The sequence below is a fragment of the Onychomys torridus genome, chromosome 2 (genome assembly GCF_903995425.1).
Source record: "Onychomys torridus chromosome 2, mOncTor1.1, whole genome shotgun sequence".
Lineage (NCBI taxonomy): Eukaryota > Metazoa > Chordata > Mammalia > Rodentia > Cricetidae > Onychomys > Onychomys torridus.
Window position 1 is genome coordinate 119,036,351 of NC_050444.1, and position 24,489 is coordinate 119,060,839.

At 43.1% G+C, this 24,489-nt stretch overlaps 1 protein-coding gene across 5 annotated transcripts in view; it reads right to left on the reverse strand.

Annotated features, from left to right (window-relative positions):
* Positions 1-3,026: 3,026 nt before the first annotated feature.
* Dnajc6 (DnaJ heat shock protein family (Hsp40) member C6) overlaps positions 3,027-24,489 on the reverse strand; it is a 160,525-nt gene continuing 139,062 nt past the window's right edge. For 3 of the 5 annotated variants that reach the window (XM_036177394.1, XM_036177395.1, XM_036177392.1), the window contains 7 exons: positions 20,591-20,725; positions 18,426-18,494; positions 16,068-16,187; positions 11,184-11,447; positions 9,891-10,033; positions 6,448-6,624; positions 3,027-5,357 (listed from right to left, as the gene is read on the reverse strand). In XM_036177394.1, coding sequence (XP_036033287.1) covers positions 5,256-5,357; positions 6,448-6,624; positions 9,891-10,033; positions 11,184-11,447; positions 16,068-16,187; positions 18,426-18,494; positions 20,591-20,725 — 1,010 coding nt within the window. In that variant the 3' untranslated portion in view covers positions 3,027-5,255. The remainder of the gene's footprint in view (positions 5,358-6,447; positions 6,625-9,890; positions 10,034-11,183; positions 11,448-16,067; positions 16,188-18,425; positions 18,495-20,590; positions 20,726-24,489) is intronic. The other 2 variants (XM_036177393.1, XM_036177396.1) reach the window with 1 other exon arrangement.

Below are 24,489 nucleotides of genomic sequence, written 5' to 3' on the forward strand. Positions count from 1 at the left end.
AACCTTACGCCCAATGCGGCCAGATCCTTCCCTACAGGCTCTCAGCACTTCCTGTGCTGGTCCAGCCCAAGGAGACCATCCCCAGGCGTCTCTCCACACTTCGCGGACTTATAACTCCGCCCCCAGTTCTCGGAGCCCCGCCCCTACTGCGCCGATCCTGCTTCGTCTGGCAGAACCCCGCCTCCGCGGGATTGTTCGCGCCTCCGCCGCTCAGAGCCCGGACTCTACTGGTCTTAATTCCTGTCACTCAAACTTCGTTCACGTAGTCTCCAAGCCCCGGCACAGAACTCTGCGCCTAGTCTCGGCGCCCCTCCTACTTCCACCACCTCAGAATAACCCCTTAATTTTAACTTCAGGGATCCTAGCAATCCTGAGCGGTCCCAGCCACGCCCCTCGTCTGGGGACCAAACCTCCCTCACAGTCCTGGCTCCGGTCTCCGATGCTGCCTCAGGACATTCTAGATGCTTTGTAGCTACATTAACATTTTGTGTGAACTAGTGTGTCCGTCTGCCTCCTTCATACTTGTTTACTTGTAGCGATAAGTCCTATACAGACTCTTCGGGTCCGAACTTCTGCTGAGTCCTTAAATAAAGAGCTTGTTTGTTTGTTTGTTTGTTTGTTTGTTTGTTTGTTTGTTTGTTTGTTTAGCAACGTGGATCTGCAGGTAACTAAGGCCAATTTTCGCTCCCCCAGAGCCATTTTTTTCTTACTTTCATCCTTAATGTTCATCTTAGAAACCATCCAGTCGGACCCTCTCCAGAAAGAGATTCAGAAAGGATGGGAACTGTGCTAAACAGCTCCTTAGATAAGGTTAATCCCAGCACTTGGGAGGCAGAGCCAGGCGGATCTCTGTGAGTTCGAGGCCAGCCTGGGATACCAAGTGAGTTCCAGGGAAAAGGCGCAAAGCTACACAGAGAAACCCTGTCTCGAAAAACCAAAAAAAAAAAAAAAAAAAAAGAAGAAGAAGAAGAAGAAGAAGAAGAAGAAGAAGAAGAAGGAGAAGGAGAAGGAGAAGGAGAAGGAGAAGGAGAAGGAAAAGGAAAAGAAGAAAAAAAAATCACAAAGAAACACATTTTGGGGAAACACAACATTTTCGTAAATGATTACAATATAACAATTTTTTTGTATTTATACTGTTAATCATATTGTAACCGCTACAAGTTAAGCCATTCATGTAAGTGTGTATAGGATAAACAGTGTACGTAGGGTCTGGTACTATCTGCAGTGTCAGGCGCCTGCCAGCATCGTGGACAATACCCCTGACGAAGTGGGCATTGTAGTACCTGTAAAAGCACTCAGAAAATTGCTCCGTCGAACCTGTTTTTAATTCCTCCATTATAACTAACCATTGAGCTACTTGAGTGAGGAGCTAGGGTATTTTCCCACTTTAAATGATTAGGATACATTCTCCTTACATTCTCAACCATTCAGTTTGTCCCTGAAAGGCTATGTAGAGGCGTTTACCACAGTTATCCCATCTATACAACATACCAGCACCTGCCATTTTCCATACCCAGATCTCACCCCATCCCCACCCCACGGAGACAGGAGGAAGTGCCAAGGAGCAGGTGTTTCCAGCAGACTTTCCAACTTCCGTCCCTGATTCTCAAGCCTAAGGCTCCAATGTAGCTGCAGCTCCAATACCATCAGTGCCACCCCATGTCTCATTGATTATCGTCAACAGTAGCAATAGTCAGTATCCTTGTGATAACAGTTTACACACATGGTCCCTAATTCTCCCCTGGAAGAGTCGTGAGGAACCTATTTTACAAATGATAAAATCACGACTCAGAGAGTTTAAGGTATTTGTCAATATAACAGATATTAAGTAGGAAAAAAAATCAAGATTCAAAGCTACTTTTTTAGTTTCAGACCAACACAAAGTACCATGCCCCAAACCACATGGCTTATTTTTAGGATAATGAAAAAACCTCTTGATTTGACCTATGTTTTCTGGTCTGGTGTTTCCAGCATGGGAACTGACCTGTGCTGTACTAACTTCCTCTGAAATTACACTTTCATGCTGACTTCTTACTAGGTGGAGTCTCTCCTGTGGCATTGGTACTGACTTGAGCCTCTGAGTCTAAATGCACAAGCACAGCAGTGGCTGAAATGCTCTGGTACAGCATGTCTACAAATGTTCCTGCCCTATGGTAAAGTCCCAAGTTACAGATCAACCTCCCTGACTCAGCACACACATGCACGCACGCACGCACGCACGCACGGATGAAAATGCATTAATATTCTGGTGAGGAGAATAGGATTTCTATGCTGATTCTTTTTGCAACACAGTATTAATTAGGCATGACCTGTGTGTGTATGTGTGTGTGTGTGTGTGTGTCTGTCTGTCTGTCTATCCATCTGTCTGAATGTTTATCTGTCTGAATGTCTGTCTGTCGTTTTGTCTCAGGGCATGAATGACCCTGGGAGATGCAAGTATCTCTGTAGAATCTTGTCAGGTCACATTTCGATTCAAATGTAATCTGCACTTTTCACATTCTTTCCCCTTACTGTGCCTTAGAAGCAAATCAGGTCAGAAGGTATCTTTCAACTTTGTCTTGCGCCTTATCTCATAGTTTTCTTTTGTTTTTTAATGATTTAGTTTATTTTTAATCATGTATATGGGGGAGGCAGCATGTGTACATCAGCGCAAGTGGAGACCAAAACAGGGTGTCAGATCGCTCTACAGCTGAGGTTACAGGCAGTGAGGCCCCCCAATGTGGGTGCGGAAACCCAAAGTCAGGTCCTCTGCAAGAGCAATAGCACTTTTAACCACTGAATCGTCTCTCTAGTCCAGTGGTTCTCAACCTATGGGGTCGCAGCCCCTTTGGCAAATCTCTGTCTCCAAAAATAGGTACATTGTGATCCTAACAGTAGCAAAATTATAGTTATAAAGTAGCAACAGAAATAATTTTATGGTTGGGGGGTCACCACAACATGAGGAACTGTGTTAGGAAGGTTGAGAACCACTTATCTAGCCCCTTACATTCCCACAAGTACAAAAATAACGACTATTTCTACAAGTATTTTTATCCTTTTTAATATACATTACAAATATTTTAGAACAATGACATTTTGTTGTGTTTAACGTATTTACAAAACAAAAATATATTACAATAAATATGAATGAGACAGTGGATCTGACCAACAACAAGCTGTCACAACCAGGTATTTAAGAGGAATGCAGAACCTATTGGTCTGCATGTGTTAAAAGTTTTGAGATAGACAGGCATCCAGAATCATAATGCATCTGGGAAAGAGGTGGGAAACCCCAAGATTTAAGGAGGGGTTCTTTTTCATTGCTAGTCGCATAACATTTAGTGGTATTTAAACCATGAACATTAATGAGCTATGCAAACATGGTACAAAGCTAATATAGTCCTATCATTTCAAAATGTACGTAACAGCCACATAATATCCTCTTAATTATTGTCATTATATACTGTAGTTCACACAATATCTACAAATGTGAATGAGGAATAAAACAAAAAAACAAAAACAACAAAAAAAAAAAACCCTAAAAAACAAAACAGGTCACAGCAACATGTCTTACATCCCAATCTTAAATAGGACAAGCACATACTGGGTAAGATATCGTTGTATAATACGTTAATAAATAACACCTAGGTTCTTACGGTTACTTTGAACAGTTTATAGCTGTATATTTAAAAGAGAGCAATTGTTTTTTGAGAATTTCACATTATCCATAAAAGGTAAAATAAAAAAAAACTTTCATAATTAAGAAAAGAGAGAGAAAAGAGAGATCTACATAGAACAAAAGTATTTCTGACATGCTGCTTTTCCCGTTCAGTTTGTCACAAGAATATTAAAACAGAAACAAACAAACAAAATGATTGTCTTTGAAAACAATTTTTGAAAGCCTTTCACAACAGTGCGTGTGAACCTTTTAAGATTAGAATGAAAATCTTCTTGATCACCTGCTTTGGGACTATGGATGTGCACATTAGACATGTCCATAATGCATACATGCGTGGAGAGATGCTGCACATGTGCTCACAAGGAGACCCAGTGAAGTCCCAGCAATACAAGCTGCTTACCCTGTAGAGTGGGAAGCACTGAGCACTGGGCTAAAACCCAACCAGCTGGAGGTCTGGGAAAGCTTCATGCTTGCATATTTTCACAGGCATCCAACAGCAAACCCAGCGAAAATAATCCAGGGGGGGAGGTCCAGATTCCCTGGGTGGGTGGGACTCTGGTTCCTCAAACTGACAAAGCTATCCAAAGATACACACAGCTCTCTCCCCAACTGAACCCTTCTCCTCACTCAGTGTTGTCTTCTCTGGTTTCCCCATAGCTCGATACAGACCACCAGAACACCGTACCAACTATGAATGGGCCAAACTGCTTTACAAACTGTCGCCCATGAAGAATGGTTTCTTGACTAAACAAAAGAAAGCACACTAAGTCTCATGGCAGCAATTAGAAAGCGCTTTTAAATAGGTTTGGAGTTGTGGGGTGGTAGTGTTCCAAAGTTTTTCTTTAATCAACCACAGATTTTTTTTGTTTAAGGGAAAGGGAGCCAGTAGCCCAATATCCTGAACAGAAGTTGAGATTTGACATCTCAAGCCTCCTGGTCTCTTCAGCTTTGGGCTTGCAGTTCATCCAGGAAAAGTTAGGAGTAGTGCCTAGATTTCTGCATAGTCACAGCCCACCATCTAGCCACTTCTATAATGGTTACCACTCTTGATCAAAAACACACACACTACAGGAGCAAAAGGCTCCAGTAAATTTCCATTAAAAAAAAAAAAAAAAAACCACTTGGTTGGTGATCTTATTGGAGTTTGTGTAAAGACATCGCTCAAATTACATCTTTTAAAAACAAAACACAAACAAAAAATATCCCTAAATCAATTCCTTAAAACCATTATGTAATGCAATTATCATAACGTCCACTCATAAATCTTAATCTCAGACAATGAGATGGATGTCATGCCTTCGCCTTGGGTGGCCTCAGGCCCATTTCCCCAGACAAAATGCTGAAGAGGCTTCCCAGAGGGCAGGCTGGAATGTATAACTCTGAAAGGTCAGCTTGCTAGAGTTCCTCTTGGTGCTATGGACTTCAAGAAACCAAACATTCACATTCTTTATCATGAGAAATGAATTCATGAGGAACTTAACAGTTTAGTACTAGAAATACATTACTGGAATTTTTGGTTCATCTGTGAAAATCTCAGAACTGTAATACACACTAAGCATTAACACAGGGCTGCAGCCAGCATAGAAAAGCTCACAAATTAATACAAGGGCTTCTGGCCTTGGTTTTCAAATTCAGACCAGGCATCATTTAGCTCCATGAAAATCATCTTTGCATATTGTTCATAGGGTTGCCCAGTAGCCTAAAGAAAACACAAAATACAATTAGATGTTAAAATTAAACTTATATTAAATTCACTGAGAATGTGGGTGGTAATTAAAATGGTCTTCCATTACGACATTTCTTTTTATAGCCTACCTATATGAAATTAATTACTGAGCACTGCCCTGGAAACTCACAGAGAATAACAGAAACCTATCAATAAGAAGAAAATTGGGAGCTTGCTGGACAATAAAAGACACATCTCTTTGTTAATGAAAGCCCTATCTCCAGTTGACTGTATTTCCAAACTCCCCTTTTCCAATATCTATAAAGTTAAGGTCTTTGAGACTCATAAAGGGAAGTTTGCCAGCTTCTCTGGGCTCCGATTTCTCTTTCGACTGCTCAAAGTCCAAGCATTGTTTCTCATTAATTATTCTATTTAGTCATAAGGAGTGCCGAGAGATTGAAATCAAACATGACTTTAAACCTATACCCCAGAGGCACTGCAATCTCAACTTGATGTCACATGTCTGTTACAGGTCACATGACAGCAGGGTGGCATGCTTCAGTCTGAGGTGCTGCAGCAGATTACAATGAACTCAGCCAGGAGAGAACTGAAGTTCCAATCCTGTGGAGCCCTTATATGCTCTCCTAATTTATTCAAACCATGAGCATCAATTGCAACACACACTGACATTTTAAAAATCTTGTTGATCCTTATCAATATTTTGTGTTCCAAATGCACCCTAAAGTGTCTCCCGGAGTTCTAGCTAAACATGATCCTGCCCTCCACAGGAACCAAATTTTCCTTTGAAGTACTCAGCCTTGTTTTATTATTGTAGTTCAAGATCACCTGTAAGCCCTAAAACTAAGTCACTGATGAGCGCTGCACTTCCATGGTCAATAAAATGCTTGCCCCAGTGTTTGTAAAGGATGCTTGGATTGCTTTCTGCCAGCCTCCTGAAGTATGACTATTTGTTTAGATACCTGGTTCAAATGACCCATGGGGTAAGTTTTGTTAAATAGCTCTCTTCATCAGTCAACAAACTGAAAGCATGCTGTTTTATCCTATGCTTCTCAAGTCTGAAACAAGGACCAGGCCCATCTCTGACAGGGCAGATCCTACCCACCTTGTCCGGGTGCACCACCAACACAGCCCTCCTGTACACCTTCTTCACTTGCTCTGGCGTCACCAGGTCTGCCATGCCCACAGGCTTCCACTTGGTCTCCCCGGCCCACAGCACAGTGTGCATCGTGGATAGCAGGGCTCTGATGTTTCTCTCTTTGCCTTCTATCCATTCCAGGATCTGCAGACAGAAAATATGAAAGGGGTTAAGACAGTCAAATACTTTTATCTACCAGGACACAGAAGGTCTATCCTGTTTTCAGTGAATCTGAGCATACAGGGCCCCCCTCCCCCCCCCCAGCCGAAACACTCCCCCACCTCCCTCCTCACCCTTCCAGTCTACATCATTGTTCAAAAGCTGTTCATGAACTTCAGACTACACCTCTACAGTCTGAACTCCTTTTTGTCTTCCTACAGCTAATTACATACTCCTAACACATGAGGTCACACCTGGATCTACTTTGTTCCATTAACTAAATAATATTCCTTTCATGTAGACCAAAGTTGTGCTAAGATCTAGCTCAGAGGTAGAATACCTGCCCTGGGTTTGATTCCTGCCACAAGGGTAAAAAAAAATGCCACCTCCCCTACTGCAAATGTGCCATGTCTACCACACTTTATTGAACCTGCATGCCCACCTTTCCCTGTCATTACATGGAGTAGTTTAGGGAAAGGTACTGTTTCTGTTTCTGATCGTTGTATGTCAGGAAGCAAACAGACCTGCCACAAAGTGAGTGGATCTTGACAAGTTCATTAAATTAATTGATCCCGTCAGTCACTTGTTTAAACTAAGAACCTTCCTGGTATGGTAAAAGAAGTAATTAATCAGAAGTTGTGGGGGTTCGATGGGAATGGCTCCCACTGTCCCGTCTCTTTGAGTTCTTGATCTGCAGTTGGTGGAAATGTCTGAGGAAGGAAGCATGGCCTTGCTAGAGAATGTGTGTCATTGGGGGCAAGTCTCAGGCTATTTGAATGGAGCCTGTGCCATTCCCAGTTAACTCTCTCGTTCTCTATTTCAGGCTTGTGGATCAAGTGAGCTCTCAGCTACTGGTCCAGAGCCATGCCTGCCTGTTGTCAGGCTCTCTGCCAGGACGGTTATGGACTCTAACCCCCTGGAACTGTGAGGACCAACAAATGTTTTCTTATATAAGTAGCCTTGGTCATGGTATCTCTTCAGAGCAACAGAGAAGTAACTAAGACAGAAGGAATCACAAAATGGCACCAGCATTTGACACATGCCCAGGCTTCAGTGAGTGAGTGTTGGCGGGGACATGGCTCTGTTGTGGTTACTGATGGCTTCTTTCATCATCAATTAAAACCCCATGCCAATCAAACAATCAGACTCGGCTTTACAGACAAAATGGCTTTCTCATAGAAAACTGTCCCAGTTTGCTTTGTGAGCAGTAGATATCAGTTTGGGAAAGAATACCAAGCTTCTGTGAGTTGTGTGGCAAGAGAGGCAAGCAAAACTACAGACCCTTCGCTGCATCATTTTATGCACAACTGATATGTAAATTTGCCAAGACATGAAGCAAAAGCACAATAGTCTGTTGTTTCTAAAGCAACATGAGCAGTTGCCCTGGAAGATGGCTTAACCCAGAGACACTGTGTGGTTTTCAGGATATATATATTTAACGTCCTACCATGAACAATTCAACCTCTCCACTGGGATAAGCCTTATAGCTCTGTAGTTTTTAACAAAATCTTAATCATTCGATTTTATCAATAAAGACTTGGGAGCAGGTGCTGGGGTGAAAGCCTGCTAGCTCAGAGAAACAGAGAAAGCACCTAGCTGACCTTCCTCCTCAGCCAACATCCCAGAAGCCTCCCACCTTCTCTACATCATCTCAAACAAGACTCATCAAACTGAATTTCCCTCCCTTCTACTTCCTGTGTGTCTCCCTATCCATCCTCCTGACATTCTCTCACTCTCTGTTTTTTTTTTCTTAATAATCCTGTGTTCACTTCCTGTCAGCTGGTTGCCTGCTCCACCTGTTGACCTGTGGTTGACTTTATTTAATCCTGTTTACAATATTCAGGCAGAAAGCTCTTGGATTAAAGGTGTGTGCTAGGGCTGAGCCACACCACAACTAGAAACAAGTTTTTTCCAGGAAATAAAACAATCTCAGCGTTCACAGTGTGATCAAATATCCTGCAACATAATTCTTTGATCTTTATGAACTCATCAACAACCTCACACCACTCATCTTCAGAACCACCTTCTGCCTCCAGGCTGATCTGCATCTGGCTGTCCACACTACAGCCTCACCTGTGAAGAACTCACTTCTTTTTCTGTGTCTGGCTGTCCACACTACAGCCTCACCTGTGAAAAACTCACTTCCTTATCTAGAGTTAAGTTAAATTCACTGAGTGACAAATGTATTTTTTCTTAAAAAATAAAATAAAATAAAAAGTCATTCTCCTTTCCCCCAAACTGATTCTTTAGAACTTTAGAATCAAAAGCAGATGTTTTGTTTTTGCATTAAGAAAAAGTAGAACTTCTTTAGCTTAAAAGCAGGAGTGTGTAGTAGAGGCCAAGGTCCTCACTATCCTTAGCTCCCCTTTCCTCAATCTATACAAATCTCATGCCTAATGTCTCCAGAATGGTAAATCTCTCTTGATCAACAGAGAACTAAAACGTGGTTTCAGTCAACCAAGAACAGCAGAAAGTTCTCAAGGTGGACAGAAAATACCAAGAGTGAACTGTTCTCACCAAACTCTAATGACCGATATTTATAACCTAAAGGCTTCTGAACTTCAAAGTCGAATATCATTGTTCATCTGGTGGGCAAATGTAAGGAGTCTGTATTACCAAACCACAGGCTAAAATTCAGCACTGAGCACAGACTTCCCAAAGCCACTTTGTATTGAAAAGCATGACTGTCATCAAAACACAGCTTCAGAGACCCACCGTAATAGAGTGACTGCCAGAATGAAGTGCCTTCCATAGCTGATCCAGTCTGTGTCCCACCCTAGAGTCAATGTTGAGTTGTAACACCCAAGGTGTCGCACGGCATTAGGAGGCAGGGCCCTGGGGGGTGTTTAGATTTAAACTCTTCTCCACACACTCACGTTTTGAGCATCTGTTTACCAGTGGATGGTCTTTTGGGGAGACTGTGGAACCTGTAGGGGCTTAGCTAGTAGAAGTAGCTCCCTAGCAGTGGGCTTTCGAAGATTCTCCCTAGCCACCCCTTGCTGCAGTACCCTTCTTTCTGCTTTCTGTCTGCTTCCACATGAACAGCCACCCTGCATGCGCCCATTGCCACATGTCCCGGTAAACTGAAATCTCCCGAGACCATGAGCCAAAGCAAATCTTTTCTTCCTCAAGTTGTATCTATCAAGTATTTAGTCCCTAGTGACCTACACAAAGGCAACCAATACAGAGGTGATTGGACATACATGACTTTGTCACACATTTTTGTCCTATAGGATAATCAAGGGGCTCACCTTTAATTTTTCGGGGTCCATTTCCTTAGCCATTTCCTCCTTTCTCATCTCAGCTATTGTTCGAGGTCCCTTCTTGTCTTTGTGGGCATTGAAACCTTGACTAGAAAGCAGGTCTTCAAAGTCAGCAGCCTTTTGTTTCCCTTCTGTAACATAATATTTGGAAACCATCAGAACTTTCATTCCTAAACAGAATGGCAAACCCTCACTTCTTGAGAGTACCGGGCTTCCAAGTAGTTTTTCCATACTTCCACCCTCTTTATACCATGCAAAACAGTAAGAGTTCTGTGTAACAAATGAGGAAAATGGAAGGCTGGAGAACCTAAGGGGCCTGTCCAGAATCACACAACGTGTCTACGGCAAGTGCAGGACCGAAGCCTGGATCACTAACGCCTATTTCATCTCCAGTGTAACTTTGCAGACAAAGATACTCATGATTCTACCACAGTTACAATGAACTAGTGTCAGAGACCAGACAAGAGCCTAGATTCAAGTCCTTGAAATCCTCCCTGCTATCCCTTCCCTGTCTATACCCAGCTGATGGGTTCAATGGATCAGACTGCCCTTCTCCTGCAAGTCTGGCTGGGAACTAAACCTCTCTCCGTCTTTTTGAAGAGGCAGATCCTGGAAACAAATGTTATGTGCCTGAAATCCAGCTATGACCACAGGGACATTACAGGTGTCTATACTTCAGTTTCTTAATCTAGAGAATGGGGATGATGTTAACAATATAGTGTTGTCATGAGAATGAGTTAAAAGCATGCCTGGTTATCTCAGTGTTCATTGGAAAACAAAACTGAATGAAACCGCAACAGCCCATGTAGTCAGTAGTAAGCAACCTGCAGTATTTTTTTTTTTTCCTGGTTGGGAATGTTTTGCCATCTCTGTGCCTAAGATGCCATTGTGGCAGGTTCCATCCTTTTCTCCTAAGAATACCTTCCTTATCGCAAAGGAAATAGTTTTCTGTCCCATCTACCCCTCTAATCAACACGTATTAAGACTTACAATACAGCAAGTGCTGTGCTGGGTTTGAAACCTTTGACCAAAGCCTTCCTTCATACCCCAGCATGGAGAAGGAAAGACCGAGTGAGCCGAAGTCACATGGCACCTGTGTGGGGTTATGGTAGGCCCCAGGTGCTCCACTCACAGTCCTGTGTGGATCACCTGATGCCTCTTCAACGCTAAGACGGTCTCATACACTCTGTGACTGGTGTTTGTCTCCCTCAGACATAATATCCCCAGCAGTGTAACCACACAGGCCGGTCATCTACACCAGGCTCATCTCGTCAACCTCACCCAAATTAGCAGGTCCTTTCCCACGTTCGCTCTGTCCAGCAGGCATAGCTGAGAAGCTCACGTTGTAATTGGGTCGGTTCTGGGGGGAGGAGTGGGGCATACTGGACTGTGGCTTAGGCTGCGCCTGCTGCCAGTTGTAGCCGGCTGGCTGCTGCCACCCTCCACCCATCGGCTGGGGGGATGCTTTCTGTGGTGAGCTGAGAGGTGGAAATCCTCCACCTAATCCAGTTGGTGTGGTGGGTTTGCTGGCAAATGAAGAGCTACCTATGGAGGACAAGGGAGAGAGAGGAGGTCAGGCGATTTGGAGAGGCCTCGAACTCGCGTTGGAAGGCATTGCTTGCAATGATTTTACTGGACACTGCTTTGGATGGTAACAGAATTAACCTCCCTAAAAAGGTAAAGAAATCACCAGCATGTCTGCATTATCTGTTATCTCCTTAATCAGCCCAGTGCTACTTTTAGGTAGTACCTCTTACCTCATTCACTTCTTCAGAGGAACAGAGAGTAACTCAGAATCCTGCAGGGCTTTTTCTCTATGACACTCAGCCAGCATATGGCAGAACACTTGAACTAGACCATTGAGTCCAAGCCAGAAGAGCCAGACTGGGTCACCCTGCCCAGCCTGCCCCATTCTAAGCAAGTTTTATTTAGTCAAAACTACCCAGTGACAAGAACAGGTGATAAGACAAATGGCCTCTTTAAGGTTCTGTTTAAATGGCAATTATTAGGATTAATTATCAAGTGCTATAAGGAAAAGCCTGGTTAGGACACAAGAGCAACTATGGAGGTTTTTGAATTTCACAAACAGGTTCCAGTTTTACACTGCTTGCATTCCTTTGTGGGAGGGCCAGGATGTGTGGAGGTAAAAATGAGAAGCTGAAATAGCCTGATCTCCATTGATTCTTCAAAGAGTCAAAATAATGACGATAATAAAACAACTAACAGTTTGTCAAGTGTGGATAAAGAGTATCACTGGCTGGGTTTAAAGAAGAGGGACTCAAAGGTTCACTGATGAGCTCATGAGCACACAGCTGGTTAACGCAATGCCCTGACCGTGGGAATCTTACCTCTGCACCCCTGCACCCAGAGTCTCAAGCTCTTCCCAAAGCTCTGAGCTGCTACTAAAACTCACCCCTTGCTGGGTCTTTCCACTATAGCTGTGCCCTTCCATTGTGGACCCTGAGACTCCGCTTCCCTTTCACACTAGGATGCTGCATTATAGCTACTGAATTTCCAGTCAGCCCGCTGGTTTTTACTTACATACCATTCTCTCTTTTACACATGAGTTCTAAGTCATCCACCAGCCGCTGTTGGATGACTGCCATGTGCCAGGTACGATGTCAGGCACTGGGATTATGCACAAACAAGGCTTCTTGCTTTTCTAAAACTAGATGAAATGTTCATTTCCATGAGCTTCAATTTTCTCATCTACGAAATGACTATGTCTTTATCAGAAGTATAGTATAAACACACAACCACTGCCAGAAGAGCTTCACGGTCCCTGAATTAAGTGAACGCAGGTACATTACACATCACAAAACAATACCAACCACAAGTCTGACACGTTGTAAGGGACTCGATAAGCATCTGGTCATAGAAAACAATATTCATAGGCTGTCACTGCCCCTGTCATTTCCTATCACCACCCTCTTTTTTGAGGCAAGGTCTTACTATGTAACCTACACAGTCTAAAGCTCCCTAGGTATGCCAGGCTGGCCTCACACCGGTGATCCTCCTGCCTCACCGGAAGTGCTTGGGAATACAGGCAATACCAGCATGTACTGCTTGCTGCTGTCATTTGAAACATACAGCAAGGAGCCCTCTGCAAGGGTCCCCTGGCCCCTCTTGTCCCTAGCACATCAACACATACATAAGGCTGGGTATTTTGTATGAAAAGTAAAAATTCATTTTCTATTTTAAGAATACTTACTTTGTTCTAAATACATCTGTTCATCATTTTAACATTGGATTTATCTTCTACTCATAGGAGAAAACCTCACGAACTAAACACATCTCCCAGATGCCCACCAAGCCCATCACTTGTTCGTTTATTTAGGAACCTCTTTGAGCATCTTCTACACACCAGGCTGCGGACCCAGCAATGAAACAGTGGGTGCTGACATTGCTTTCCAGGGGCCTGCCAACAATGCATGACTTTGTAACATCTACCTTTGCAGAATATGGCATACTCAAATGCAACGATACTCCATGCTGATGTTATCGAAGCAGTGAACTGGCCAGAACACAGCAGAGCTGCTAGGCACAGGTCACAGCCATCCCCTCAAAAGCAGAAGAAGCCCCCAGTTTTCAACCTTGACTGTGCATCGGAATGATCCAGGGAACTTCTCATTCAATGTCTCACCTAGCACGGCACCTACGTGGTGGGTATTTTATATTTGATTAACGTTTCTCTCTCCTACCATACTGTAAGGTCCTCTGGGCAAGAATGCTATCTGCCTTCATTCATTATTGCATCCAGAATGCTTAGCAGAGGGTGCATGGTCACGAATACCTACCAAAGGAGGAAACTGAAGCTTATTGGTTCACAATGGAGGTGGTCTTTCTCTAATCCCTGCTAGCAAGTCTGAGAGGGATTAAAATTGCCCTGTCCTTCAGCTTCCCTTTTGACCTCCAACAACTTCTGCTCACTTCCTCTATGAAATAGCAAGTGGTTTCCGCCATTACTGAATTCAGCTGTGTATCCCAGAAGAGGTCACCTGGGACTCAGAAGGTTTCCTCCCCCACCAAAGCCACATGTAGGTCAGTTCCATCTGAATACATAGTGAGGAATTAGGCATTGGTGTTTATATTAGATCTGGTTCATTCAAGGCCTCTGTCTTTTGTTTTTTTGAGTTAGTGCTGTGTTTTTTGGATGCTTACTTCTTATTCTCAGAAAACTCATCTCATGAGCCAAAATTTTAGCTTATCTCTCTCACTGGTATCTGTTCATTGTGTGACTTTAGCGGGGAAGAAAACTCACTTAAAATTTCTAAGCTGTATACCATAGAAAGTAGAGACGTTTAAGAAGCCAGGTTGTGAGAAGGGAGTTGAGAAGTTTCCCCTCCGTTTAGCACTGTCTATAGATCTGTTTTATATAGACTTTATGTTAGGATTCGATCCCTCCATTCTTAGTTCTTCAAAAGCTATCATCAAAGGATGTTGGATTTTGTCAAGAATTCTGTCCTTGGGTCCATTTATGTGATGCATTACATTTATTGATTTACATATGTTGAGCCATCCTTGCATTTCTGGAATGAAGTTAAATTGATCATGATTGTTTTTGTGTGAATTCAGTTTCCAGTTTCCAAGTATTTTCATCAGGGAGATTAGCCCGTAATTTCCTGTTGCTTTTGTAACTTTATCTGGTTTAGGTATCAGGATAAAACTGGCTCCTGGATGTGTACCTTTTTTCCCCCCAAGACAGGGTTTCTCTGTGTTGCCCTGGCTGTCCTAGAACTCATTCTGTAAACCAGGCTGGCCTTGAACTCACAGAGTTCTACCTGCCCCGCCTCCCAAGTGCTGGGATTAAAGACATGCACCACCACCACCTGGCCTTTCTTTTAATTTTACAGATGCTTTGAGCGTGGTTGGTACTACTTCCTCTGCAGTGCTCTGGTATAAGTCAGCCACGAATACATCTGGGCCTGGAGTTTCTCACTTGCAGATTCTTTTTGTTTGTTTGTTTGTTTAAATCACTGCCTCAGTTTCCTTGCTTGTTACATGGCTGCTTGAACTGCTTTTCATCTTTATTTAACTGTGTTAGGTCAAATGATCTAGAAGTGCCACCATTTCTCCTAGGGTTTCCAATTTAATGGAATACACATTTTTAAAGTATGTTCTCATGAATTTATGAGCTTCACCGATATCCATTGTAATTTACCCTTTTTCGTTTCTTTTCTTTTTCTTTTTTTTCTTTTCTTTTTTTCTTTCTTTCTTTTTTGTTGTTGTTGTTGTTTTTGGTTTTTTGAGACAGGGTTTCTCTGTGTAGTTTTGTGCTTTTCCTGGAACTCACTCTGTGGCCCAGGCTGGCCTCCAACTCACAGAGATCCGCCTGCTTCTGCCTCTCAAGTGCTGGGATTAAAGGCATGCGCCACCACCACTCAGCATAATTTACCCATTTTCATCTCTAATTTTATTCATGTGGGTCTTCTCTTTCCTTAGCTTGGTGAAGGTCTGCCCATTTTATTTATCAATTCTTCTCTTCATTGCTTTATTTCTTATATTAATTTGTTCATTTCTATTTTCACTAATTTATGCCTCAATCTTAATCATTTATTTCCATTCACTGCTTTTGTATTTGGCTTGTTTGGGGCTAAAGAATTCTAACATAATATTTATCCAAAGCCTTTCTCTCTTCCCAAGGGTAAAGCTTCACTTTTCTATGAATCTCACTAGAAAATCTCCTTTACAGTAAAAGTGCATGCTCTAAACCCCTTGTGTGACCCTAGTGACTCCTGCTTTTGTTGGTGGTGGTTGTTTTTATCAAATTATAATCCCATCCAGGGCACCTCTGGAGCCACTCTATAACCGCGTTAATTGAAATGGACATAAAAAAGCTGCTAGCAGCCTCTGAGATATCACTTGAAAGAAAGCAAAACAGTCTACACGGCGAATGCTAAGGCATTCCATGGGGCTCCACTTTGAGAAGCCCACAAGCACGTTTTCATTTCTTGCCAGTGCCTCCCTTTCTCTTAACATGGGGATTAAACTCCAATTCCACTTTGCATTGAGGGCCAGGATCCAGTTTTACCCGAGCGGAGGTCTCAGAAAGATTAAGGTAAGTCTCGCGCTGCTATAGGAACAGTGTGGAGCTGGGCCTCTGTCCCCGCCTCAGCTGACATTTGCATCAAGTACTATTCAGATCTTAATCCGATAAATTCATACCCAGTGTACCCAGGTCAGCGAAGGGATCCAGAGTCTGGGGCTTGCTCTGATGGGTAGGGGTGCCATGTGATGAGCCTGTCGGGCTGGTGGCGGCTGATTTGCTTCCCATTCCAAAACCCCCTGGAAAGGAATGGAGATCATTGAAAATGAGTTAGTTCCCTGAAGCAGGATGCTGAGAGTGGGGTTTCAGAGCTCCTGCTCAGCTGCCCCTATAGCAAATTAGGATGGGGTTTGGAAACATGTGAGAAGTCCCTAGATGCTATTACTCTGATTTGGGTGAGTGGTGACCCGAAGCAAGGGTAAGACACAGGTCAGGCATCTGCTCTTCCCTGGCCATGCATGTTATTTGCCATGTTTACCTCTCCCATCCCAACTTTCTCTTTTTTCATAGATCTGAAGTCAGGCTGGATCTGAACTGTCCCCACCACCCTGGAGATCTTGCTTGTCATCTTTCAACTGTAACATTTTTAACTTAAAATTTTTTTTATGAGTATCTTATTTTATGTGCATGGATGTTTTGCCTGCACATATGTCTGTGCACCAAGTGTCGGCAATACCCACAGAGACCAACAGAGGGCGTCAGTTCCCCTGGAACTAGAATTATAGACCATTGTGAGCCACCACGTGGGTGCCCGAAATCTAACCTGAGTCCGCTGTAAGAGCAGACAGTGTTCTTAACCACTGAACCACCTCTCCAGCCCTTTAACTTAAAAAAAAAAAAAAAAAAAATTTCAAAGTCACAGGTAATAAAAGCAAAAAGTAGACACACTGAACTAGAAAAACTTGTCTGAAAAGGGAAATAGTCAACAGAGGGAAAAAGTGAAGTATACAATGGGGACAATATTGCCAACCATTATTGAGGATAAGGAATTTGAGTGAGAATATATATAAAGCAACTACAACTTAATGATAAATTGACAAATGACTTGATTTTAAAATAGGCCAAGGACATTTTTCCGAAGATGATTTACAATGATCACAACACATACAAAGATCCTCAACATCCCTGTCTTAGTGACTTTTCTATTGCTATGATGGGGCACAGCAACTCACAGAAGAAAAAGTTGATTGGGGCTCAAAGTTCCAGGGTGTTAGAGTCCATGACCACCATGGTGGGGAGGACAGGACAGGCAGGCACGGTGCTAAAGCAGTACCCGAGAGCCTACATATTATCCACGGGGCACAGAGCTAACTGGGAATGGAGTGGGGTTATGAAACTACAAGTCCACTCCCAGTGACACACCAGCCCCTTCTCAAACAGTTCCATCAACTGGGACCAACTATTCAAATATATAAGCCTGCGGGGGTCATTCTTACTCAAATCACCACAGTCACTAATTATTAGGGGAAACGTAAATCAAGTAAACAATGAGGTATTACCTTACACCTGTCAGGATTGGCATTTGTCAAAAAAAAGTGTAGGAAATGGGATCCTTGCACACTGCTGGCAGGGATGCAGAATGATACAGTTACAGTATGCAGGCTCTTCACAAACTAAAATCAGAACTACTATGTTTCAGCAACCATGTTCCTGAGAACATATCCAAGGTATAATTAAAATAAGGACCTTAAAGAGACATTACACAACCATGGTCATTGCACATCATCTCTGTCCACTGAAAATGGAAGGCAGAAAAAATGTAGTATATGTGGACAGAGAAATATGAACTAGACTTAAAAAGAAAGAAATGTTCTTATGGACTACAATGTGGATAAACCTTGGGACCTTTTGTAAAATGACATAAGCCACTCACAAAATCACAGATGCTGGGACAATCCACTTAGTAGAGGACCTATCCAGTCAAACTCATTGAAATGGAGCTGGGGAAAGGAAGCCATGGGTGCTACTACTTGGTGGGTGTAAAGTTTCAGTCATGAGCAATGAGGGAGGATACATCTACACTATTTGACTTAGACTTACTCTGCTGTGTGGGATAAGCATTGTTCGCCCTAGTTCTCAGATAAGAAAACAGAAGCTGAGACTTATCAAAAAGAAAGAATCCAGGAGATTCTAAATGAATTGGTAGAACCAATTCAGACCCATCTAATTCTATTGTTGACACAGATATATTGCAGATGAGTCTTGTAAAGTTAAACGATACATATACATATACTCCCGCAGTTTAACTTTATAAGACAAATATACATATAACTATATGTAGTATATATAATAAATATTTAATATATATATAATGTCATCAAGTGCATTGGGAAAAGTGCTGCTACAATGCGGATCATCAGGAATAATCAAACTCCACAGTGGACTATAATATTCCAAGTATTCACCTTATCTTGGGTGAAGGACCATGCCTTTGCCACTGGCCACTGATGTACAAACAATAACCTGCTGGTCTTTACCTGGTTTGGTATGCCAGTCCCAACCTCCGGCAACATCTGGCTGGATGTTCACGGCAGGTGTGCTGGAAGCTGCAAACAGAGGGAAGATGAATGAGAACAAGACAGCTCAGAGCCCACTTTCCTGAGTTTGCGCAGAACAAAGCTGTCTTCTCTAGGCTGCACGGCTTCGCAAGGCTTCTCACTATCTAATGGATCCATTCTTCCTCCTGGGCTTTTACCCACTCTGCAACAGAGATAGTTTCTGCTTTCATCTGCGCATGCGCATGAGAGCTTGGTAGAAACCACAGGCTTTCTCTGTTCGTTCTTTGCCTCACCTTTGTGTACCTCCGTGTCCACCCACTTGGAATTACATTTAACACTGAGTTCCTTGAATGTGAGAATTGTCTTACTCATCTTCATGCACCCCACTAATGTACTTAACATTCCGGGCTATGCAAAACGAGGGAAGATATCCTTAAACTCAACCCAGCTTAGTACTGACAAGGGCATCAACGCATGAACCACTCAGAACTGGGATCTTATTTCCTCCTCAGCTGTGGCATGGATTGAGAAGAATGAGCCATTCAGAACACTAATTGAGCAAAAACTACCTATCTCCCACTATGCTGGTGGCAGGTACGTGTCTACTGTCACTCAAAGAGAACCCCATTAGAGCTTCAAGAGAGATCATTCTGACCTCTCAAGAAGTTGTGAACGGAACTGAAGTGAAATGTGCTACTGGAGGAAGAATCTCCCTAGGACTTTGCCCATAAAAATCAGCAAGTAGAATTCAGTCTACTAGCATTACAAGTGGGATTGAAAACACACACGCCACACTACACACACACACACACACACACACACACACACACACACACCACAAAGGACCCAAGGCACCAGGATCAGCACTCTAGGCTTCATAGTTACCTGTTTTATTTACCTAATGTCAACATATCCTGTTCCTTCCTATCAGATAATTAATTAAAAAGCACACACCATTACCAGGGATGATGGCTCTTTCCTTTCTGCTCTGGCTCCACAGTAACCCATGAAAAAAAGGCCAAAAGTAGACAGCTCTGCCAACATTTGCCATCTGGCTTCCTCTACATTCTGATGTTTGTCTTACATCTATCAGGATGAAAATGAGGCGGGGTGGGGGGAAGAGACCCAAAGGGCTGAAATGAAGACAGAAAGGAGGAAAACGGCTATGACCAGGGTAGAGTAAATGGAGTCTATACAGGCTATGACCAGGGTAGAGTAAATGGGGTCTACACAGGCTATGATCAGGGTATGTGATGTTGGCTCTTATGTTGGGTGAAATAAGGAACCACTATGAGTTCATAGATGACCTGAATTATATGTAAAAAAGAAAATAATGGTAACATTAATCATCACCCCTGCATTTGAAATGTGGAAAAACAGAATTCTTAAATCAGTAAAATATGATATTAACCCAAATATTATTCTAATGAGGGACCATTATAAAAATGTGAAGATACCTTGCATTCTTTTATGTGCAGTAAACTTTGGAGCACATTTCAATTCAGACTAACCACATCTCAAGTATTCATCTCAAGTGCTCTGTAGCCATGCACATCTAGTAGCTGTCATATCAGACATAGGTTCTCCAACACATCCACATACCATGTCCTAAGCTCTGCTCTGACAAGTGATAATTTTATGGAATGCTAACATCATATTTTACTAATGTAATAGTCCTTTTTTTTTTTTTAAACATTTCAAAGATTTCTGCAACTAGGACATAGCTTCCAATTAATTAAAAGTGGGAACATTTCTCTTTTTCACTGATATATAAAGTAATAACATATGTTATAATTAATGACGCCCTCTGCTTCTGGGTATGCAGCTCTAGAGTAAAAACAAGCAGAAATCCACAGCCTACTGGTTTCAGGACCATCGTGAAACCAAATTACATGTTAAATGAGTCTCTTTCCGGTAAGGAATTGCAGAGTTTTTAGCATGTTAACAAATTGTTAATTTCCAAAAGTTTTGCAAACACACACACACACACACACACACACACACACAGAGAGAGAGAGAGAGAGAGAGAGAGAGAGAGAGAGAGAGAGAGAGAGATGCTTTTATATTCACATCTCAGTACTTAGCCTGTCTTGTGGAAAACCACTCCATTACTCCATTAAGTGTCATAGAAAACACTTTCTTACCATGCACTGTAGGGGAAGGACTTCTCGTGGGCTGCAGAAAGGGGTCGCTAGAAGCACTGGATGTGTTCAGAAAGGAGCCCAGCAAATCCTGACCCGGTGGCTTAGCAGGAGCTCCAAAAGGGTCAAAGGTGGTGCCTAGAAAACAAAGGAAGGATGCATTTCTCGATCCTGCCAGGTAATTGCTATATGGATATTGAAGGCCTGTTACCTCGCCAAACACTTGAAAGACAGGGCTGAAGCTTGCCTCTTCTTGACCTTCCTCACCCCTTCCTAGACTTAGAACTTCCTCCAGAACTAACAGTGGGTCCCCACACGACAGGAATCATCCCACCCATGCAGATGAAAGACTCCGGATTTGTTTATTCGAAAGCCATAACTCTAAATGAGGGTCAAAGCAGATTTAATAAATCCTGCGTGTGTGTGTTTGTGTGTGTGTATGTTTGTGTGGGAGTGTTGGGGGTAGAAGTGTGTGGTGTGTATGTATGGTATGTGTGTATATGGTGCATATCATGTGGGAGGTATATGGTATGTGTGTGTGGGGGTGTGTTGGGGGTAGGAGTGTGTGGTGTGTATGTATGGTGTGTGTGTACATGATGCATATCATGTGGGAGGTATATGGTATATGTGGGTGTGTATCATGTGTATGTGTGTATGTGTGAATGGTGTGTGTATGTATGGTGTATATTGCCTGTGTGTGTGAGAGAGAGAAAGTGTGTGTGTATGTGAGTGTGCATTTGTGTGTGTGTGTGTGTATGGTCTATATCATGTGGGGTGTATATGGTGTGTGTGTGTGTGTGTGTGTGTGTGTGTGTGTGTGTGTGTGTATGGTCTATATCATGTGGGCTGTATATGTGTGTGTGTGTGTGTGTGTGTGTGGTCTATATCATGTGGGGGATATATGGTGTGTGTGTGTGTGTGTGTGTGTGTGTGTGTGTGTGTGTGTATGGTCTATATCATGTGGGGTGTATATGATGTGTGTGTGTGTGTGTGTATGGTCTATATCATGTGGGGGATATATGGTGTGTGTGTGTGTGTATGGTCTATATCATGTGGGGTATATATGGTGTGTGTGTGTGTGTGTATGGTCTATATCATGTGGGGGATATATGGTGTGTGTGTGTGTGTATGGTCTATATCATGTGGGGGATATATGGTGTGTGTGTGTGTGTATGGTCTATATCATGTGGGGTGTATATGATGTGTGTGTGTGTGTATGGTCTATATAATGTGGGGGGTATATGGTGTGTGTGTGTGTGTGTGTGTGTGTGTGTGTGTGTGTGTGTGTGTGTGTGTGTGTGGTCTATATCATGTGGGGGATATATGGTGTGTGTGTGTGTGTGTGTGTGTGTGTGTGGTCTATATCATGTGGGGGATATATGGTGTGTGTGTGTGTGTGTGTGTGTGTGTATGGTCTATATCATGTGGGGGGTATATGGTGTGTGTGTGTGTGTGTGTGTGTGTGTGTGTGTGTGTGTGTATAGCACACCACAAGTGCAGGTATCTGTCCTCATCTTCTGCCATGTTTGAGACTGTCTTGTTTTTCTGCTGCGTACATCAGGCTAGCTGGCCTGGAGCTTCTGTGGTTGTCTTCCTTTACTTCCCATCTCCTTGCAGAAGTGCTGGGATTACAGATGTTCACACTGTATGTCCAGCTTTTATGTGGGTTCTGGGAGTGCAGACTCAGGTTCTGACACTTGTGTGGCAAGCTGCTTTACTCAATGAGCCATCCCCTCAAGCCAGCTTTTGAAAATCTTAATAACATAGAACCAGCAAATCAGAGTTACAGAGTAGCCGAGAACACAAGATCAACACAGATGAATCCATGGGCTGCCTAAACCACATATAGGCTACAGGGGTCCAGGGACTAATAATGAGTGCTCATGTAAAAGGAATTAATGGGGAAAAGCCAGGCAGGGGGCGCTGCTATAAAGATACTTAGTATTCAGAAAACCTCACAACAGGACCAGGAATGTAGCTCAATCATAGAGTGCTTGCCTACCATACATGAAGCCTGGATTTGACGCCCAGCACCACAGAAGACTAGGCACAGTGGTACATTGCTGTAATCCTAGCGTTTAGAAGGTGGAAATGGGAGGATCAGAAGTTCAAGGTCATCTTGGGTTACTCCGTGAGTTCAAGCTCAGCCTGAGTTATGTAAGGCCCATCTCAAAAGAAAAGGACAACCCCACTAAGTAGGTTTTTCTTTAACTTTGTTTTCAAGGGGCCTTGAAAGCTCACTTGAAAGCTAAAAACAGAATAAAATGAGAGCAGTGAGTGAAAATGCACTCTGGAGTCCACAGGATACAAGCATTTCTAAAACACTGACTCCACAGCCTGCTAGGAGCTGGAGAAAGCTGTGGGGGAAGCTAGGAATTTGGGAGGCCCTGCTTGTCAGTAGTAGTGAAGCTTCCTGGGCTCTACTGTGTTACGGAGAGGACCTTGGGTGGTCCACAGTTTCTTCCTGGCAAACACAGGTGCTGTCACCTTCACTCGGCCCTGGGTAAACTGGGGTTCAGAAACTTGCTCTTGTTCAAGTCCAGGAAACACTACACTAAACTCACATTCAAATCTTCCAGCTCCAGGCTCCAGATTATCCCCACAAGCATCAGTCATGAAATGAACGAGATGCCTGCCAATCACCGAGCTACATGGAGACAACTGCCCTTGGATTTCTCACTGTCGAGCAAGGAACAAAACCTCCTTGAGCTACCTAAAGTGAGATGTCACTTCCAAATCTGTAGGCACCAAGCCGATGACAGCCTACTTCCTGGAGTGAGGCTGACCCATTCTAGAAATAGAGCCTGAGAACCAAACCAGCGAACAAACACTTCCCACTGTCACGATGCAGTGGGACATGTGGCTCACAAGTCTACAGCTATGATGTCACTGGCACAAGGCTCTCTCAACACCTGTGGGGCAGGGGCAGCAGATCAGCTTGTTGTGGCAGTACCTACAATGTAGTCCAGGATGCACATCCCTTGCCCTACTTAGTATTCAGGAGACCTCATCCTCTCTGACACAAGGATTCTGGGGTTTGCAGACTGACTGTAAAAGGACAAGGGGTAAGCCCACCTGTTTCTAGTTGAAGCCAACCAATGGCGAAGACACTAAAGACTTCTTAGATGACTGGAGCACTTTTAACATCGCCTTGTTGTAGAAATTCTCTAATAACCAAAGATGAAACATGCATACTACAGATGAAAACTCAAGAGTTGGCCTTTATCATTATGCCCATAGGTATTATCCCCAACTAAGCAAATTGAGAGGGTTTTCATTGTTTTGTTTTGTTTTTGAGTCAGGGACTTACTCTGTATCCCTGGCTGTCCTGGGAACTTGCTCTGTAGACCAGGCTGGCCTAAAACTCACAGAGATCCACCTGCCTCTGCCTCCCAAGTGCTGTGGTAAAGGCATTTGCTACCACACCCAGCCAAATTAAATTTTTAACCAGGCTCTCCAGATAGTTAAGTGTTGGTCCTGTGATTCAAATGCAGCCATTAATTCTAGGGTTGGTGTTCTCTTTCTTTCTGGAGGGACAGAATACTTTGAGCCTTATATCTAGGTCTGCCATTAATAGCTGGGTATGCTCAGACAGCATAGCTGTGATTTCACAGACAGAATTAGCCAATGTCTACAGTGCCTTCCAGCTCTGACATGAATATACCTAGCAGTATGCGAGTTAAATTAGAGTTAAATTATCAAACATCCTTAAGATAGTTTGTCTTAAAACTCAGCCATGAAACACTGCTGATTTCTATCTTGGGATTTTGTTTCCCTGACGGACCTTTCATTCATCCTGACAAACAGGAACGGGATGGAAGAAAGCAAAGCACAGAAGAGCCACAATGTAGGATGCAAGCTCCCAGGTTCACATCCAGCCACCACCAATTAAAACTCTGCAC